Consider the following 21,397-nt stretch of genomic DNA (forward strand, 5'->3'; position numbering starts at 1 on the left):
CTCTTCACATTACTGACCAGGACTTTAGATTATCTGGGACAGTTCTATCTCATGTTTTAAAGTGAGACCATTGCATGACAGGTCAGAACTTTGAGAATTTATTCTATGTTACATGACTCCTCATGCAGGATAGGCAAAAGAACCATCTGGGCAACATAGGTTGCAGGGAGGTACATTCCTCACTAGCTGGATCAGGGATACAGCTATCCGATAGCCAACCCATTCCCAGAGCAAAACTCTCAGACTTCCAGCCCAATCATATTGCTGTATAAAGCAACTAAGTTCAGGGGGTACACTGATGCTGTGTCCCTATGAGTTATAACTTAATAACGATATTTGTCAGAAATATGAAGTAGAAGCTAAAAGCTGAACCACAATACATGGAGAGATGCATGCCTAGTATCAGATGGAGAGCCAAAAAATAAGCAAATAACCATGCTAAAAGGACATACTGAAGAAAGTGAAGCGTCACACTGAGAAGAGCTGGACAAATCTACTGGATTTTTAACAGAGTGGTTTTTGAAGCTGTACAAATCTAATAAGAAATTTGGTAAGTTCTCAGCATGAAGATCACTTTTAAAAGAAAAGTTATAATGATTTTTAATAACTTCTGTGCTTAAACATGTTGCAAATGGGAGAAAGCACTGCTTCCCACGAGGAACACGTACAAGGGTTTATGATCTAAACTCACCTCCTTCCTGGGTTAGATTTTTATTTTTAGGTCATGCATCTGAAGCCTGAGGCCTGACTATTCTTACAACATAAATCTTACCCAGCAGAGGTTTAGCCTGTGCAGACTGTTTTAGGGTTTCTCCCAACAGAACCTTATTACTCTCCCTTTTTCTATCACTTTCTTAATTAAGCAGACTCTTAGTCATGTATACTACTATGTGCAATGAATCCCAATTGGTCTAGCACCCACGGTGAGTCTGCACCTGTGAACAGTGTCCTAAACCCAGATAGTCATGTGAATATTCATATGACTGATGATTAGGGTGACCATATTTCCCAAAGGGAAAAACAGGACACTGCACGGGGCTGGCATCGCCACTCACCCTCTCCCCCTTTCCCCCCCCAGCACGTTCCTCCGCACCTCTTTTGTCAAAAAAAAAAGGGGGGGGGATTTGTCCCATTTGCTCTTGCCAACAGTTCTGCCAAAAAAGTCGGGACAGCCAGGACAGGGCTTGATAAAAGGACTGCTTTCAATGAAAGGGTTTCAATTTTTCTTTTGTTTTTTAAATTAAAAAAAAAAACAGAACACTTTTTTTGTATTCCGTAGACGCCTTTAAAGAGCTCAAATAAAATTAAAAAATCCACATACTGTCTTATGTCTGCAATTTCTGGGCAAACCTCAGAGTTTCAGTAATTCCATTTTGTTCAGATACATAAATTATGGATGCTTTGCCAAATTTTCTGGGTCTGCAACACTGAATTGAAAAATCACAAGAATAACCTTTCTTGTGAGATTTCTTGCCTTTTTTGCTTTTAATGCAAAAACGGTCCCATGATATTTCAGCACTTCCAGATGGTGCATAAAAACTTGAAAATAAAATATAATGGGTAGTAAGAGGAATTTGTTTGTACTTTGAAAATGATTTGATGAGTTTGATTCAAATTATACACAAACGTTTAAGAGGTGAGAGTAGGTGGGAAATTTTTTTATCCAAACCAGTTTGTCCATCCCAACTAATCTGTGATCCAACTCCTTAATTGCTAAGGAACTCTACCTACAATTCCATGATCATTTCTTTCTGCCTTTGTTATCACCGTAAGTGCTACAGGCAATATTCATTCCTGATGGTGCAGTGAGAATTCAATTTACATCCCAAGTAAAAGCCAGTGCGTACAACTGGCCCTAATTCTTCCATTCACCTAATCTTAAATCTTCTCTCTTATGACATTGTTTAGTCACCACCATCCAACAACGGGGAAAAAAAGTGGCCCTTGAAATTTCTGGAACATTTTTCATATCCAAGAAAGATTAGTAAATCAGTAATTAACTTCTATGAAGCTGATTCATAGAACATGTGCTCCAGACACACTGCAACGTTTTCTTTTAAATGCTCGAAGTAGGAGAGGGAAGCATTTTATTGCATCTTCAAAATGTTTTTACATAATATGACACTTTAAACATGGAGTGTGTATTAGCCTGAGGTTTGTGAGCCTATAGACTAAACGACCCTTTTCCCTCTCATATTGCAGTCAGAAAAGGGGACAATTTTTCTCCTAGTATTTTCAATACATTGTCTTTCCTTTCCTCAGAGTATATCCATTATTTTAAAATGCTTATCTGTAAAAATGTAGAATACCAAAGTAATATAATTCTACAGAAAAACATTTCAACAGCACATAAATATTAAGCAAGAATTGTGAAGACGACACCTAGCCAGAACATTTGTTCACAAATTCTAAGCTTAAAAAATAAAAACAAAAGTTGATACACAGTGAAATACAGCCTCAAGCCGTAAATATTTTTTAATTGTTTCAGACCATTTGCACGGCATTATGTCAGGTTTGCTCTCCCATTGGTTCCTTGTGCTTGAGCATCACATATGTCCAGTACTTCACTTCAAAGGCAACACAATCAAAACACTTAGCAACGAGTGAGAGAGGAGTTCTAAGAGGTGGAGTAAAGGAGCCTGCCATCAATAGAATGGGTGGAAGAATGGTCTATATCACTCGGCTACAGGCATGCTGCTGCAAACCCAAGTCTCTTTTTTCCCCTTTGTGGTATCATTGCTGATATATCTTCTGTGCAAACACATACAGATATCACAGTCATAAATGGGGATCAAACTTGGGGCCTTCAGCACAAAACACACAAGCCTCTACCTCTTCATGCAAATATGAACTCCTTTAGCTGTAAGTAAGTAGGGGCTTGTGCTTTTGGGTCCCAATCAAATACCCACTGAACTAACTCTAGGCACCTGTTTTTTTTGTCGTTTTTTTTTTAAACCTTGGTTATTACATGTATTAGAGTGCTCTCTTTCTCTAGCTTCTATAAGACATTCAAAACTTTCTGAAAATTTCAGCATCAGTAGAGCTGGTTGAAACTTGGAATCTCCATTTGGCAAAATATTTTGATGTTCCAACTCGTTCGTTCCAATTCTGAACAAATTTTGTGGGAAATTTTCTCAAAATTAAGCTATTTTGTGAAAAAAACGTGGGGTTTGGGTTTTTTCTTGGTCAAAATGGAATTTCCTCAAGGAAAAAGAGTTTCACTGTAAATTTTCCAACCATCTCTATCAGGCTGAAATTTTCCATGCTTAGTCTCTGTCTATAGGTGAGTTTTAATTTAATTTTTGTTTTAAAGTTTCAACGAGACCAGATCAATGTTTGATTACAAGATGAGTAGACAACTTTATATGGTGCACCTTCTACACTGAATAAGTCAGTGCTCCACAATGTTTCTTCAGCTTTTTACAATACCCTGCAACTTATCACATAGATATTACCACTTCTACCTATATATTTGCACTTCTACCACCATAACAGCCCTGCCTTCATTCAAATCAATTTCTGTAGCCTTCTGAACATTCACATGCAGTGTGGTTAAATACAGTGGACATATAACTACTATGCTAAATAATGGTAAATTTCAGCTTGTCTGGAACTAATAGAACACTGATGAAAGCAATAAAACTCACCGTTCTTCTTATAAAACATGACTTCTCCTTTGAATTCCACCTTATCTTCCAGTGACTTTTCAATTTGAAGAATCATCTGCTCATTTGTTTCAGCACCAAGTAAAAATTTACAGCTGCAGCTCTTCTGCATGACTTCAGTTCGCGCAAATCCAGCAAGCTCACAGAAGCCATCTGAACAGTAAACTATAGGGAATCCCTTAGCCACCTGAGCATTTGCAAGGATGAAGTTACTATCTGTAGAGGAACACAGAAGTAAAACATTAATTACAGACGGAATTACAGCACGTCTATCATAGTCCTTTGTATAGCTATGATGGAAGCCACAACTGTGCATTAATACATAAAGCCAGCCTGTGTACAACAGAAGTATGTTATTGGGTTGAAATAAGGAGAATAGTAAGAAACCAATGCTCCCAACTTTACCTATCCCATGACTCAGGGGTTGTGGGAGAGAGGTATCAGACAAACTTCCATTTCTCACTCACTAGACTGAATTTAGATTAAGTCCAGTGGCCAAAAGACATTACCATTCAAATGGCTCTTCATGATCAGTGTGGTATTTTTAAAATAAGTTAATGATCTCCGAGCACTTTTTAGTGGACTGCTGTCAATATATCAAAACAACCACAACTGAGCACCTTAGCAGAGAAGCCTGAATGAGAAGAACTTAAATACCCCTTAACAATATCTCTTGAGGCATGCCTGAAGGTGGGATTGAGGCATGCTGGTGAAGCATTTTGGAGAACGCTGCCCTCTTACTTCTCAGGATGTATCTCCTCTTTGGGGATGCAGAAGATTTCAGTCTAAAAAGCTGTCATACAAATGCTTTTCACAAGCACTAAATTCACTTAAAAAACAGATTTAAAAAGGTCTATAACATATATTATATGATGATTTAAAAAAAAACACTTCTGGGACAAAACTCTTAATCGAGCAAGCCTCCCATTGAAGTGAATGAGAGTTTTGCTCAATTAAGAACCACAGAATTTGCCCCCTTTAATATTAGCATTCTTATTAAACCGCATAGTTTTATTTGCGATGTGTTTTTAAAATGTGAGCAACAGTCATTTCATGCAAATTGATTTTAAGAAGGAAAACAAAAGGACTAACCTTTATGTTACTAAGGCAATGGTAACTTAAAAATTAATAGCGGAGTAGCTCAGAAGAGCGTCTAAAAAATCTTTAAGGAAAAATTAGCCAATGATGAAACCCTAGTTTCCTAACATATCTAATCTGTGCAGGTGCCTTTGAAAATCTCATTTGGTGACCATCTGTATCTTCATGAACCCAATACCTTTGAAAATCAGGCCCTATATTAGTGCTTCAACTTCTTCATTCTTGAGACCACACCATAAGAGAGAGATCCTAATTTCAATCACCTTCCTCCTGAATCTTTCTCAATCCCTCATTGTTGCTTCTCAAATATTTCAAACTTGTTTCCAGAAGTCTAAGCTGCTGCTCACCTAATTAAAAAACAGCAACTTTGTGCCTTGTCTCCAGCCAAGCTGATGAAGCATTTAATATACATTACAAAGAAGTTAATTTGGAACGTGTGTAAGAAACGAGCAGTGCATTTTTCTAAACACATTTCTTAAAAGTGCATGCTAATGAGCTAATGTTCTAATTATGTTCTAATTATGTTCTAATCATGCCTGCAGGGGGCGGGCAGTAGGGTGTCTGTTTGTTTGCGACAGGGAAGCCTGGCTGTTTAAAAATAGCCAGAGCTTCGCGAACCAGCTGAGCAGCGGAGAACCAGCTGAGCAGCGGGGACAGCAGAGCAGCACACAGCAGGAGTTTGCCTGGGAGTTCGCCTGGAGGGAGCCCAGTCAGGCTTACGTCTTGCAAACTGCTCTGAGGAAGGTGATATGGAAGGGGGGGGTTCAGCTGTTGTGACCTGCACTGGATGTGCCATGTTTGTCTTTCTTCCACAGGACAGAAGCGACTTTGTCTGTACAAAGTGCAAGCTGGTCTCCATATTGGAAGAGAAGATTGAAGGTCTGGAGCAACAGATAACAACCCTGCGTTGCATACGGGAAACTGAGGATTTCCTGGACGAAACTCAGGATAGGCTTCTAGGGGCACAAAGCTCTACAGATATAGAGCAGGTTGCACAGAGGAGCCAAGAGGCTAGTGAAGAAGCTTGGCAACATGTGACCTCCAGAAGAGGTAAGCGGAATGTCCGGGTTCCAGTAACACAGACACAGGTAACTAACCGCTTTCATGTTCTCTCCACAGGTATCGTTGCGGAGAGTGGACCAGATGATATGTCTGGGGCGAGAAAGCAGAAGGAGACTCTGCTGGTTGGAAGGCATGAGATGCGCTGTCCTGAGGTTGGGGGTTCCACGACCACCACCCCCAAGAGGAGAAGGCGGGTGGTGGTGGTCGGGGACTCTCTCCTCCGGGGGACTGAGTCATCTATCTGCCGCCCTGACCGGGAAAACCGAGAAGTCTGCTGCTTGCCAGGGGCTAAGATTCGTGATGTGACGGAGAGACTGCCGAGACTCATCAAGCCCTCGGATCACTACCCCTTCCTGCTTCTCCACGTGGGCACCAATGATACTGCCAAGAATGACCTTGAGCGGATCACTGCGGACTATGTGGCTCTAGGAAGAAGAATAAAGGAGTTGGAGGCGCAAGTGGTGTTCTCGTCCATCCTCCCCGTGGAAGGAAAAGGCCTAGGTAGGGAGCGTCGAATCGTGGAAGTCAACGAATGGCTACGCAGATGGTGTCGGAGAGAAGGCTTTGGTTTCTTTGACCATGGGATGGTGTTCCATGAAGGAGGAGTGCTGGGTAGAGACGGGCTCCATCTTACGAAGAGAGGGAAGAGCATCTTTGCCAGCAGGCTGGCTAACCTAGTGAGGAGGGCTTTAAACTAGGTTCACCGGGGGAAGGAGACCAAAGCCCTGAGGTAAGTGGGAAAGCGGGATACCGGGAGGAAGCACAGGCAGGAATGTCTGTGAGGGGAGGGCTCCTGCCTCATACTGGCAATGAGGGGCGATCAACAGGTTATCTCAAGTGCTTATATACAAATGCACAAAGCCTTGGAAACAAGCAGGGAGAACTGGAGGTCCTGGTGATGTCAAGGAACTATGACGTGATCGGAATAACAGAGACTTGGTGGGATAACTCATATGACTGGAGTACTGTCATGGATGGTTATAAACTGTTCAGGAAGGACAGGCAGGGCAGAAAAGGTGGGGGAGTAGCACTGTATGTAAGGGAGCAGTATGACTGCTCAGAGCTCCGGTACGAAACTGCAGAAAAACCTGAGTGTCTCTGGATTAAGTTTAGAAGTGTGTGCAACAAGAGTGATGTAGTGGTGGGAGTCTGCTATAGACCACCGGACCAGGGGGATGAGGTGGATGAGGCTTTCTTCCGGCAGCTCATGGAAGCTACTAGATCGCATGCCCTGATTCTCATGGGTGACTTTAATTTTCCTGATATCTGCTGGGAGAGCAATACAGCGGTGCATAGACAATCCAGGAAGTTTTTGGAAAGCGTAGGGGACAATTTCCTGGCACAAGTGCTAGAGGAGCCAACTAGGGGGGGTGCTTTTCTTGACCTGCTGCTCACAAACCGGGTAGAATTAGTGGGGGAAGCAAAAGTGGATGGGAATCTGGGAGGTAGTGACCATGAGTTGGTTGAGTTCAGGATCCTGACGCAGGGAACAAAGGTAAGCAGCAGGATACGGACCCTGGACTTCAGGAAAGCAGACTTCGACTCCCTCAGGGAACGGATGGCTTGAAGGGGAAAGGAGTCCAGGAGAGCTGGCTGTATTTCAAGGAATCCCTGTTGAGGTTACAGGGACAAACCATCCCGATGAGTCGAAAGAATAGTAAATATGGCAGGCGACCAACTTGGCTTAATGGTGAAATCCTAGCGGATCTTAAACATAAAAAAGAAGCTTACAAGAAGTGGAAGGTTGGACATATGACCAGGGAAGAGTATAAAAATATTGCTCGGGCATGTAGGAATGTTATCAGGAGGGCCAAATCGCACCTGGAGCTGCAGCTAGCCAGAGATGTCAAGAGTAACAAGAAGGGTTTCTTCAGGTATGTTGGCAACAAGAAGAAAGCCAAGGAATGTGTGGGCCCCTTACTGAATGAGGGAGGCAACCTAGTGACAGAGGATGTGGAAAAAGCTAATGTACTCAATGCTTTTTTTGCCTCTGTTTTCACTAACAAGGTCAGCTCCCAGACTGCTGCGCTGGGCATCACAAAATGCGGAAGAGATGGCCAGCCCTCTGTGGAGATAGAGGCGGTTAGGGACTATTTAGAAAAGCTGGACGTGCACAAGTCCATGGGGCCGGACGAGTTGCATCCGAGAGTGCTGAAGGAATTGGCGGCTGTGATTGCAGAGCCACTGGCCATTATCTTTGAAAACTCGTGGCGAACCGGGGAAGTCCCGGATGACTGGAAAAAGGCTAATGTAGTGCCAATCTTTAAAAAAGGGAAGAAGGAAGATCCTGGGAACTACAGGCCAGTCAGCCTCACCTCAGTCCCTGGAAAAATCATGGAGCAGGTCCTCAAAGAATCAATCCTGAAGCACTTGCATGAGAGGAAAGTGATCAGGAACAGCCAGCATGGATTCACCAAGGGAAGGTCATGCCTGACTAATCTAATCGCCTTTTATGATGAGATTACTGGTTCTGTGGATGAAGGGAAAGCAGTGGATGTATTGTTTCTTGACTTTAGCAAAGCTTTTGACACGGTCTCCCATAGTATTCTTGTCAGCAAGTTAAGGAAGTATGGGCTGGATGAATGCACCATAAGGTGGGTAGAAAGCTGGCTAAATTGTCGGGCTCAACGGGTAGTGATCAATGGCTCCATGTCTAGTTGGCAGCCGGTATCAAGTGGAGTGCCCCAGGGGTCGGTCCTGGGGCCGGTTTTATTCAATATCTTCATAAATGATCTGGAGGATGGTGTGGATTGCACTCTCAGCAAATTTGCGGATGATACTAAACTGGGAGGAGTGGTAGATACGCTGGAGGGGAGGGATAGGATACAGAAGGACCTAGACCAATTGGAAGATTGGGCCAAAAGGAATCTGATGAGGTTCAATAAGGATAAGTGCAGGGTCCTGCACTTAGGACGGAAGAACCCAATGCACAGCTACAGACTAGGGACCGAATGGCTAGGCAGCAGTTCTGCAGAAAAGGACCTAGGGGTGACAGTGGACGAGAAGCTGGATATGAGTCAGCAGTGTGCCCTTGTTGCCAAGAAGGCCAATGGCATTTTGGGATGTATAAGTAGGGGCATAGCGAGCAGATCGAGGGACGTGATCGTTCCCCTCTATTCGACATTGGTGAGGCCTCATCTGGAGTACTGTGTCCAGTTTTGGGCCCCACACTTCAAGAAGGATGTGGATAAATTGGAGAGAGTCCAGCGAAGGGCAACAAAAATGATTAGGGGACTGGAACACATGAGTTATGAGGAGAGGCTGAGGGAGCTGGGATTGTTTAGCCTGCAGAAGAGAAGAATGAGGGGGGATTTGATAGCTGCTTTCAACTACCTGAAAGGGGGTTCCAAAGAGGATGGCTCTAGACTGTTCTCAATGGTAGCAGATGACAGAACGAGGAGTAATGGTCTCAAGTTGCAGTGGGGGAGGTTTAGATTGGATATTAGGAAAAACTTTTTCACTAAGAGGGTGGTGAAACACTGGAATGCGTTACCTAGGGAGGTGGTAGAATCTCCTTCCTTAGAGGTTTTTAAGGTCAGGCTTGACAAAGCCCTGGCTGGGATGATTTAACTGGGAATTGGTCCTGCTTTGAGCAGGGGGTTGGACTAGATGACCTTCTGGGGTCCCTTCCAACCCTGATATTCTATGATTCTATATGATTCTAATGATTTTAGCTTTGGCCCCATATCAGCAGAGACAGGAATACTGTAGAACTCACAGGAAGGTGAATTGCAACCACTGCATACATTCATCTGTATCTTAGTTCTCTTGTTGCAGCGGCTGGGCCTAGAACTCATAGTAGGCTCCATATAACATTACTTGAAGAATAACAGTGATACTGGTTAGGGGATACTTACAATCAAATTTTATTTGATAATTCCTAATGTTTAGTGATCTTTGGTATAATGTCACAGTGAACCACGGTTCAGAATATAATGGTAGTTTACAACAAAGACAAAAATCACATGAAATAGAGGTAAATTTCCAATCATTTAGTTATGTACCACATCTGAATCATGACTTATCTAGAGACTGAAGCTGTTGTTTAATCTCAACAGTGATATTAAATCACAAGCCCACTCAAACTCAGTCTTGGTTTCAAAGTTCAATGTGTTTGCAAACTTCTACTATTCATGTGAAATTTCAGAATCATGGCCTGAAATTGTTTGTCCATCTGAAAAGCTGGCAAATTCTGCTCCTCTCCAAACATTTTAATAGGCAAAAGGAATCACATTAGAGACACTGAAGAAGCGGGTGGTGGTCCTGCGAGCTGCTGATGTGGCATGGAAATAAAGAGGGGCTGGCTATTGGAGTTTTTGATTGGAGGTTCAAATGAATCCAGTTTAAACCTTTCAAATTGCAGGCAACAGTTCACTTCAGTCCCCGGTGGACAAATCTGAAAGCAACTGAAACTCCTTTTGGGGTTTTTGGCTCACTAGGACCACACAATCACCCTAACTCAGCAGCCCCCTCTGTTCTGGTCTCTTTTGGACTAGTATGGCACCCCCTCCATATGGTGTATAGGTCAGTTACACAGCCTTTTTGCCTGTGCTTCTCCTACCATCAAGGTAAAATGCAGGGCTTCAGTGTTGTAGGGGGCCTTTCGTCATCTGTCCAAACTTCATCCTGAATGCCAAAAGCCAGTATTTTTCTTGTACTCTGCTCATTAATGTGTGTTTACCCTACAGCATCCTAATGGGGACTCAGGTGCAGCTTTCTCCCAAAGCAGACATCTTTCATTGTTTAGAACTGTTTGTGTGGTGAGGGGGAAGATGCTGAATAAAATGCATCCCTTGATAAATATTCATAAGCCAATAATGGCTTGGGTCAGTCTGCACAATGTATAAATCTAAATATGTAAACAATAAAGTATTCATAGCTGTTTGTTGTGGGAGACAGTTTATAAACCTACAGGAAGAAACAGTTGGCTTGATTCTCCTCATAAGTAAGTTTTAGGTCAGTGAAATCATAGAGTATCAGGGTTGGAAGGGACCTCAAGAGGTCATCTAGTCCAACACCCTGCTCAAAGCAGGACCAATCCCCAATTTTTGCCCCCGATCCCAGGCCAATGCTCAAACCACTGAGCTATCCCTCCCCCCACTGACTTCAACTGAGTTACTCCTTATTTACACCATAGTGAGAAATGTTGGCTGATATTTGCTGGGACTCCAGTATTTTTAGGACAATGCAGAGTTTTCTTAGGATAGGTTTGCCTTCGGGGTTTACACTTCACATGTCTGGGTTCAATTACTCACTCTTTGCTCCTATCTAATTAAAGATCTTTCCAAAATTGTTTATGAAATTCAAATAGATACTATTTGTCCGCCGCATATCTATTTTTTAAAAAAAATCTACATCATTTCAATGTATTGTTTAACTCCTCAGCCTGTCATTTTTATTTGCCTAACTAGGGAATAAATATTACCAATTCTACATTGGCATACTGCTCCTGCTGTCAACACAAAATCAAATCCCCATACTGCCAAAAGAATTAAAATCATATGCTAGCACCATCATTAAGTTGCAGTGCAACAATATAAAAGTAATGGATCTCACATCCCAAAAGCAACTATAGTTATAAATTTAATTTATTTCTGGGTTTCTTATTGTTTAAATTACAATTATCCACTGCAAAGTCATGTATCTCTTTCTATCTAATTCAATATCAGATGCAGGAAGCTGACTGGAACACTGAATGGACAAAAAGGGTTCTAGAGAATGCTACCTAATTGTAGGAGAGCTTGAATGTGTTTTTAGATACAGGAATAAATTAGAAAATAATAAATATACCAAGAACTTGTAAATCATGGAATAGGGGCAAATTCTACCAGCAGTTACAATGAAGTAAGTACATTGGGGTTGGTCCATTGACATCAGTGCTGCTGCATAAATCAGACAAAAAAAATGCTCAAAGAGCATGATCCAAAGCCCACTGAACTCAATTGGAGTCTGTAGCGGGGCAGTTACTTCGCTCCTAGAGAAAAGACCAGGCTGATTGGGAAAGCAGTCACAGCTGGGGCCATGCCCCAATCAGGCCACACGTGGGCTCAGGGAGAAGTTGGGTCAGTCTCTCTCTAGGTCTTGAGAGAGTAGGACCTGGCTACCTGGGAGAGAAGAGTACTTGAGACAGAGCAGTGCTGGGGAAAGGGAGGAGGAGGAGGAGGAGCAGGTGTTGGGTAGCTCCAGCCTGGCAAATCCCCAGGCTGCAGGCCTGGTCAAAGGCCAAAACAGGTATTGGGGTTGCAAAGGTGCAGCCCCGGGGTAGGCAGAGGCAGCAGGTCCAACCCCCCCACTTGCCGATGAGGAGGGGTTTACAGACTGCAGTCTGCCCCACTGGGCAGGGGCTGGATGAGGACTGGCAGTAGCCACTGAGGCAAGGTGGGTTTAGAAGGTTGGGGGTTCCCCTGGGAGGGGAGACCCAGAGTGTGGGGGCATTGCCATGGGGCAACACCCCAAGGTAAAGAGGCACCGGGGTCCGGAAGGGACACAGGATATCAGCCAGCAGAGGGCACTCCAAAGCTGGAAAAGGGCTAATTCCTGAGACTACCAGCAGGAGGCGCCGTGCCAGTGAGTCTCGCTTCACTACAGAGTCTTTCCACTGTCTTTAAAATATGTTGGATCAGGTTTCTAGGGCTCGATCATACACTCATTGAAGTCAATGGCAAAACTCCTACTGACTTTAATGGTGCAGGATCAGGGCCATAGTCTCTATTTCCTGATTTGCAAATTCTGCTTAAATTAACTACAAATTATGAAGTTATAATTCTACTTAAAGTATAAATCATAGTTACCTATGAGATAAACAAAGACCAAAAGAGAGAATAAACATTCCACTGCCTGTAGCCAGACAGCCAGCCCCCCCCCCCTCAGACCAGCATTGCTGGAAACACAGGAGGAAGCAGGAACAGGGCACTTAACATATATTCCAGCACAGCCTTTGAAGCTGTGAAAGCACAGGTGTGCTGCTACAATGTGCCTCTGGGAACAGATACCACGATTAAGCTCACAGCAGGCAGAGGCCCTGTGACAGACATGGCTCTTAGCCCCAACTAAATAGCGTGATGCACACACACCAACATCCTAGGTGGGAAAATATTTACCCTGATAAAAGAAATGTCCAGTAGTCAAAACTTATTGTTTCTCTCCTTTGCAAGTGTAAACTACTCTTGTGAAAGCTGGCGTCACCCCGACAGACCAGCCTCAATTTGGCATAAGAAAGGAGAAAGAGAATAAAGGAGTACAGAGGTATAAGTAGGGGACCTACAGCACCATGATTTTTGAGTGCTTTTCACTATCTATCTGCTGGTCAGATAAGTGACAGCCTCCCAAGGCTTCTGCAGCTAAGAGGGTCCCTACGCCTTGTCCCTTATTCGTCTTTCCGCGGAATTGAGTGACCGATCCTGGCTTGGCACCGCTGGAATCGAGAGATGCAAGGAGGGTAAGAAGCACCCACACCTGATCTCCTATCTTTAGTGTACACATATTTTGAAATAGAGCTCTATATTTTGTTTTCTTTCTTTGGGATTGTGGCTTCAGTTTTGTAACTTGTTTGTCTGTGTAACATCTCTACATTTAAATAAGTAGGCACTAGCAATTTTGTAACCACATGATTAGAATCTAGCTTAATAAATTTTGGTAACCATTTATGCATAAGCCTGACTTGTTTTCTCTGGTTTACTGTAAAGCAGCCAACACAATTAAAGAACCTCAGCCGTTTTGGCTCTAAAGCCTGGCCATTAGGTGAGAGTACTAAGAGCCTAGCGTTGAGTTGTGCCGCCTCCACGGGGCAAACTCTTGGGGCACCTGTCAGTCAATCCTGGCTGCCCGCTGCGAAGGAGCTCTGAGCTCTAGCAGTTAAAGTCACGGGTGTGGAGAGGCTCTTAGTGCTGCCATTGGGGCACCTGTCAATCAGTATTGACTGCCCGCTGCGAAGGAGCTCTGAGCTCTAGCAGTTAAAGTCACGGATAGTTAGGACCTTGGGGCATCCGTCAGCCTAGCCCGGGCTGCCCGCCGCGAAGGGACAGTGCGTCCTAGCGGTTAAAGTCACGGATGGTATAAACGGGCATAGCTGGCACCTCACCAAACATCCTTGGCCGTCGGCTAACACTGCCTCAGCAATTAACAGTTGTAAGAGTTGCTTCAACACTTGTGCAAAAAATAGTTTATATGTAGGCCCAGTGGATTCTAAACAAAAATTGATCTTTTCATTAATTTAAAAGATTCCAAAAAACAAATACTGTTAGATACTATTTTAAATGTATACTGGCATAACATTTCTTTGCAACTAAGTCATTTAATAGTGGTTTATTTCCACAATTTTGAAACTTGAAATAAAATCACTCTTGTTTTGTGCATACATTCTGCAGCAATATTCCACAAATGGACCATAGAAACAACAGATCCATCAGGTTTAAGGTGACACAAAAAAAGCTTTGGCATTAAACTCAATGGGCTTTACTGAAAACCAGTCATATCGTAAAATACAAAAGTAGAAAGAATGAATTAGTATACAAATTAGAAATATGTAGGCTGGAAGCTGAGGAAGAAGGAGTTACGTCAGTGGTCCCCAGACTGTGGGGTGCACCACCCTTGGGGGGGGGGAGCAGAGGAATGGATGGATGGTGTGCGGTGGTGCCTGGGCCAGCCCCCCCAGGGGGTAGGGAGGGAGTACAGCTACACCCCTATCCCAATCTCCGCTCTTCCTCCAGCCATAGCTCTGCTCCGCGCCCAGCCCAGCCTACCTTCATCACTAGCTCCAGATCTGCCCACAACTACACCTTCAGCCCAAACTCCTCTGCTGTGCCAACTGTGCAGTAACGTAGGGAGGTTATGGACAGATTCCATTACTGGGGGTTGGGGGGGAAGACTATGACAGGGAAAGTTTTGGTACCACTGGTTTATATTGTAATTTACAGTAGAAGGGTTACTGTGGGCAATACAAAACAGTTCACTGGCGCATTTGTTTCCGCATGTGTGTAGAAATCACTGATCATATTTCTCTTAAAATAAAATTGGTAAAAGGCCACAGGTCTTAATTCCCATTTAGTTGTTTCACTCAATGTAAATCCTTCAGTGCGCCATCTCAAGTCAAGTATCACTTGCTGAACAGCTCATGAGTAAAGGATGAAGGGGTACAGTGCTCAAGTATGGCAATCTGATAATGCTTTAAAAGACTGAATGATTAGAAATCATGAGAGCCCCCGCTAATGGCCACATAAATACAGCTTCGGGGGGGGGGGGGGAGAGGTAGGACCTGCTGCACAACTGTGCTCCAGATTTCCTTTAAAAAGTTTAAATCTCTAGTGCTTAAGGTGGTGAACGTAAGCCCTTGGAATGTGGGCCACATGTAAGTGATGCTTCCTTGTGTCCGCAATACTTCTGAGCAATGTGTGAACAGCCCAATTCATCCCAACTCAAATGATGGGTACTTAACAGGCATGCTGGATACTTCATAATTTATTTCCAAGTGCATGCAAGTGTGAACTTTGGATGAAAAAAACTAGTTGTGAATGCAAATTTGCAGGCCAAGTTTGAAGGACATTTTTGGAAATTTGTATGCCAAAGGAAAGGCAGTGGACTTAGAAAAACAAATTTTTCATGAAGCAATTCCTGTAGATATATAGCAGAATTGAGTGCATGTTATAAAAAACATTACACAAGTATTCACCTAGATTTAAAAGTAAAATTGTTTCAGCTATGTTTATGCTCCTTTGCATTCCTTTTCTGTGAACTTTCAACTAATTCAGTTTTACTGTCATGAATGCCTACAGAAAGCATTATGAAGCACAGAAAGCTAACAGGAATTCCAAAAACCCTCACCAGATCCTTGGCAAAGACTCAGTCAATTGAACAAGTTGAACAAGAATAATTCTAATTATACCTTTCATAACTAGACCCAAACAAAATACACACAACAAATTTGGCACCCAGCCAATAAATCTTACAGTAGCCTAATTTTTTCTAGGAACAATCCTGCAGTGGATCTGGATAAAGCCCAGAAGGAAAATGATCTACCATTTTAAAAAAATACCACAATTGTGCTTCTATCTTTGTCTAACTTGGTATCTCTCCCTTAGAGTCAGAGCTCTAATGGTTTCTGCAATCTGTTGTCCTCTTTTTCCAGTCAGGGAACAGAAACTATACCTTATTACTTACGTGACCAATCACCATTGACTATCACAGTGTTAAGTTTAAACACACACATGCAGCTAAACATCTATCACCATCTAACCACACATACTAAGTATTAAATACTTTTCAGCAAACTGTTCATGATCAGAGTGGAAAAAAACAATATATAGCTCAAACCTCTAGAGAAGACAAAGAGGCTAAATTAATTGAGTAAATAATTTACATAATGCGAATATATAGATTGGAGGGTGCTTCAGAATCCTTCCAAATCAGAGGAGCTATGATATTTAGGCCTAATCCAGCAGTTCCTGCTCAGGCAACTCACAATGGGAGTCAGTTAATGGCAGTTTTGCCCAAGTTAGGGCTGCAAGAATGGGTCCTAATAAGTAACAATAATAAATATGAGTATATTGAATTACTAAAATAGCAGCTGAAAATATTAAGCCCAACAAATGCTTTAATCCCAGACATATTTTCAACAAACAAATTGTCTCCGTAGTGGACTTGAGGATGGGAGCATTTTATAACTCAAACACTCTGAGGGCCAACTCTTCCTCGGATGAATATGGCCCATTGAAGGCTATCAGACTACTTATTTGAATAAGGAGACAAGGATTTACTTACACTTAAGTGAACTGCAATAAAGCAGATAGTTAACTAGTACCTCTCCCCATTCTGGGTTATGGGAATATTATATCTTTAAATGCATTTCGAGTGGCACTGAAGAAGATAGAAATGTTACATAACGAAATGCAAGTCTGTACTTTCTCATGAATACAGGACCCATCACTGTAAACTCTACAATTGAATTAATTGGCCAAGTCTCTCCAAGTGAAGGCTGACATTGATTTAGTTCATTGCATAAATGTGTTCATAGTTAGGCAACATTTACAAATGCAGGGTACAAACATACCTTTGCTCAACCCAGTCAAGTAGTTCTAAAGTGTCCATGAAACAGGGTCACCAGCCCCTTTATAGGCCAGGGGGTCTGGGGCTGACCATCCCTGTTTAATTAGCCCCACCCTGCAACAACTGTGGTGTATGTAGGGAGGAAGACTGTTCGCTTGGAGCTAGCTGTAAAGGAGACTAGCATTAACTCCTGTGGTAGGCCCCTGGAATGTGATTCTGAGGCCAGCATTCCATAAGGAAGAGGCATCTGAAGAGAAGCTATAGGGGAAGGAGACTATTTTGGTTTATGATATACTTGGACACCCAATAGTGAAAAGCCTAGTGTCATAAATATAAAGGGAAGGGTAAACCCCTTTAAAATCCCTCCTGGCCAGAGGAAAAATCCTCTCACCTGTAAAGGGTTAAGAAACTAAAGGTAACCTCGCTGGCACCTGACCAAAATGACCAATGAGGAGACAAGATACTTTCAAAAGTTGGGAGGAGGGAGAAAAACAAAGGGTCTGTGTCTGTCTGTATGCTGCTGTTGCCAGGGATAGAACAGGAATGGAGTCTTAGAACTTTTAGTAAGTAATCTAGCGAGGTATGTGTTAGATTATGCTTTCTTTAAATGGCTGAGAAAAGAACTGTGCTGAATAGAATGACTATCCCTGTCTGTGTGTCTTTTTTGTAACTTAAGGTTTTGCCTAGAGGGATTCTCTGTGTTTTGAATCTAATTATCCTATAAGGTATCTACCATCCTGATTTTACAGAGGTGATTCCTTTACTTCTATTAACAGTCTTCTTGTAAGAAAACTGAATGCTTTTTCATTGTTCTAAGATCCAAGTGTTTGCGTCTGTGGTCACCTATGCAAATTGGTGAGGATTTTTACCAAACCTTCCCCAGGAAGTGGGGTGCAAGGGTTGGGAGGATTCTGGGGGGAAAGAAGCATCCAAACTATGTTTTCCAGTACACCCAGTTAAAGATTGGTGGTGGCAGTGGAAATTCCAAGGAGAAAGAGTAAAATTAATTTGTACCTTGGGAAAGTTTTAACCTAAGCTGGTAAAAGTAAGCTTAGGAGGTTTTCATGCAGGTCCCCACATCTGTACCCTAGAGTTCAGAGTGGGGGAGGAACCTTGACATGGTGGCAGAGTGGTGGGATTAACCTGAAATCATTCTGAGATCAATTTGAGATTTTTTGAACCAGAAATACAGATTTAAAAAAGGATGATTTTTTCCTTTGGGGCTGCTGGAAAGGAGGTCCAACTGAAAGCAGCTAGTTTTTTCTCTGCTTTAGGACCAGAGCAGAGACAAAAGGGGATTATCTTTGTGAACTGCAGGTTTTCTTTGCCTGGAGGCAGGGTACTTAACCTCCTGCAGGGAAATTCACAATCTTCGCAAACCAGAGGTTTTTTTTTCCCCTGGAGACAAAAGTGGTAGGTTTTTTTTTTTTAGGATTTTTATTTTATTTTTTTTTATACAAGGAGCACAGGTCTGAAAAGGAATTTTTTTTTTCCTTTGGGCTGCTGTTAAGCAGGTTTCCAAGTAGTTGGAGGTTTTTTGCTTTGATTTGGGGCCAGAGCAGAGACAAAGGGAATTGTCTCTTTCTGTAGGCTGACAATCACTATCAGAGAATAGGTATCCTATTCCAGCACAGCAAAATTTTACAAGCCAAGTTTTGTTTGTTTTATTTCTAACCCTCGGGTGTAAAGTTAGTTAAAAACAGAGAGGTAAAGATGACAGACACCAAGGCACTACACCAATTGGAGTTAGCCAAACTGGAGACAATGAAAGAAACCAGAAAAGCTCTACAAGCTGCTCACAGGAGAGCAATAGAGGCAAAGGACAAAGAGATGGAGGCAAAGGACAAAGAGATGGAGGCAGCGAAAGAGGCAGACCACCACCAAGCAGCTGCTTACAGGAGAGCTATGGAAGCAAGGGACAAAAATGGAAGCAAGGGACAAAGAACTGGAGGAAAAGGAAAAAGAGAGAAAGTATGTGGAGGAGATGGAGAAGATAAAGGCTCAGCAGAATATACCAAGAAACCCTAGCAATCCTTCTCCAGGTACCACTTCCCATCCCAGAAAATTCCACACCTACAAGGCAGGTGATGATACTGAGGCCTTCTTAGAAAACTTCGAAAGGGCCTGCCTTGGGTACAGCATCTCTACCAACCAATACATGGTAGAGCTGAGGCCGCAGCTCAGTGGACCCTTAGCTGAGGTGGCAGCTGAAATGCCTAAAGAACACATGAACAAGTATGAACTGTTTAAATCAAAGGCGAGAGTCAGAATGGGGATAACACCCGAGCAGTCTCGTCGGAGGTTCAGAGCCCTAAGGTGGAAACCAGACGTGTCATTTACCCGACATGCCTACCACATTGTAAAACATTGTGATGCCTGGATATCAGGAGCAAATGTTGAATCTCCAGTAAATTTGCCCTTCCTAATGCAAATGGAACAATTCTTAGAGGGTGTTCCTGAGGAAATAGAAAGATACATCCTAGATGGGAAGCCCAAAACTGTAATCGAGGCAGGAGAGATTGGAGCCAGATGGTTGGAGGTGGCAGAGAAGAAGAAAACTGGTCGCAGTTGGAGCGGAGACCAGAAGGGACAACCCCAGACCACACCCTATTACCGGGGGCCACCCAAGGCCCCAACTACCTCCCGAAGAACCCTCCAGACACCTTATCGTTCCACTACACCGTTCTCCAGCAACCCGCCTCGCCCCAGTGACCCGTCAGCTGGACGATGTTTTAAATGTAACAAGCTGGGGCATATAAAGGCCAACTGCCCCAAGAACTCCAACAGATTACAGTTCGTTGCACCGGAATCACACCAAAGATCCGCAGGCCTAGATAACTCCCAGATACCCTTGGAGCGGAGGGAAACTGAGTGTGGGCGGGAAGAAGGTCACCGCATGGAGGGACACCGGAGCACAAGTGTCAGCTATCCATGCTTCCTTAGTGGACCCCAATTTAATCAACCTAGAGATCCAAGTGACGATTCAACCCTTCAAGTCCAACTCTTTCAATTTGCCTACAGCCAAGTTGCCTGTCCAGTACCAGGGCTGGTCAGGAACGTGGACTTTTGCAGTCTATGATGATTATCCCATCCCCATGCTGTTGGGGAAAGACTTGGCCAATCATGTGAAGCAGGCCAAGAGGGTGGGAACGGTCACCCGCAGCCAGGCTAAACAAGCCATGAGGCCTAGCTCTGTTCCGGAAATTTCCATCAGGACCCGGTCAGAGGTGATGGACCTGGACCCCAGGCCAATGTCTGCAACAGCAGTAGTGGATCCAGTCCCAGAACTGGAACCAGCGGAACAACCAACACCAGACCCACTGCCAGCACTGAATCCAGTACTTGCAACCTCAACACCAGAGGGCCCCACCGAACCTGAACCGGCAGCAGCCCATAACCCTACACAAGAGGCTCAGCCTGAGCCTGAACCCCAACAGTGTCTCCCAGCGGAGTGTGGTTCACAGTCAACGGAAACAGCCCCATCCCCTACATCACTTTCCAGAGGGACCAAGCATAGGTCCACAATCCAATGACGAACTGATGTCTCCAGCATCAAGGGAACAGTTCCAGACCGAACAGGAAGTAGATGGAAGCCTCCAGAGAGCTTGGACGGCGGCACAGAGCAACCCACCGCCTCTCAGCTCTTCTAATCGATCCAGGTTTGTTGTAGAAAGAGAAATTTTATACAAGTAAACTCTTTCTGGTGGACACCAGGAAGACTGGCATCCTCAGAGACAGTTGGAAGTTCCAACTAAATACCGGGCCAAGCTCTTGAGCTTAGCCCACAATCATCCTAGTGGCCATGCTGGGGTGAACAGGACCAAAGACCGTTTGGAGGGGTCATTCCACTGGGAGGGAATGGGCAAGGATGTTTCTACTTATGTCCGGTCTTGTGAGGTATGCCAAAAAGAGTGGGAAAACCCCAAGACCAGCCACTCCCCATCATTGAAAACCCTCTCCAGCCACTCCCCATCATTGAAGTTCCATTTCAGCGAGTAGCTGTGGATATTCTGGGTCCTTTTCCGGAAAAGACAGCCAGAGGAAAGCAGTACATACTGACTTTCATGGATTTTGCCACCCGATGGCCGGAAGCAGTAGCTCTAAGCAACACCAGGGCTAAAAGTGTGTGCCAGGCACTAGCCGACATTTTTGCCAGGGTAGGTTGGCCCTCTGACATCCTCACAGATGCGGGGACTAATTTCCTGGCAGGAACTATGGAAAACCTTTGGGAAGCTAATGGGGTAAATCACTTGGTTGCCACTCCTTACCACCATCAAACAAATGGCATGGTGGAGAAGTTTAATGGAACTTTGGGGGCGATGATACGTAAATTTGTAAATGAGCACTCCAATGATTGGGACCTAGTGTTGCAGCAGTTGCTCTTTGACTACAGAGCTGTATCACATCCCAGTTTAGGGTTTTCCCCATTTGAACTTGTATGTGGCTGTGAGGTTAAGGGGCCATTACAGTTGGTGAAGCAGCAACGGGAGGGATTTACACCTTCTCCAGGAACTAACATTCTGGACTTTGTA

The 21,397-nt window shown here is 43.7% G+C and overlaps 1 protein-coding gene across 2 annotated transcripts in view; it reads right to left on the reverse strand.

The window, feature by feature from the left end:
- The window catches only part of KCNH8 (potassium voltage-gated channel subfamily H member 8), a 388,105-nt gene that overhangs the window by 260,690 nt on the left and 106,018 nt on the right, over positions 1-21,397 (reverse strand). For both annotated transcript variants that reach the window (XM_073333523.1, XM_073333524.1), the window contains exon 2: positions 3,648-3,881. In XM_073333523.1, coding sequence (XP_073189624.1) covers positions 3,648-3,881 — 234 coding nt within the window. The remainder of the gene's footprint in view (positions 1-3,647; positions 3,882-21,397) is intronic.

This window comes from Lepidochelys kempii, chromosome 2 (genome assembly GCF_965140265.1).
Source record: "Lepidochelys kempii isolate rLepKem1 chromosome 2, rLepKem1.hap2, whole genome shotgun sequence".
Classification (NCBI taxonomy): Eukaryota; Metazoa; Chordata; order Testudines; family Cheloniidae; genus Lepidochelys; species Lepidochelys kempii.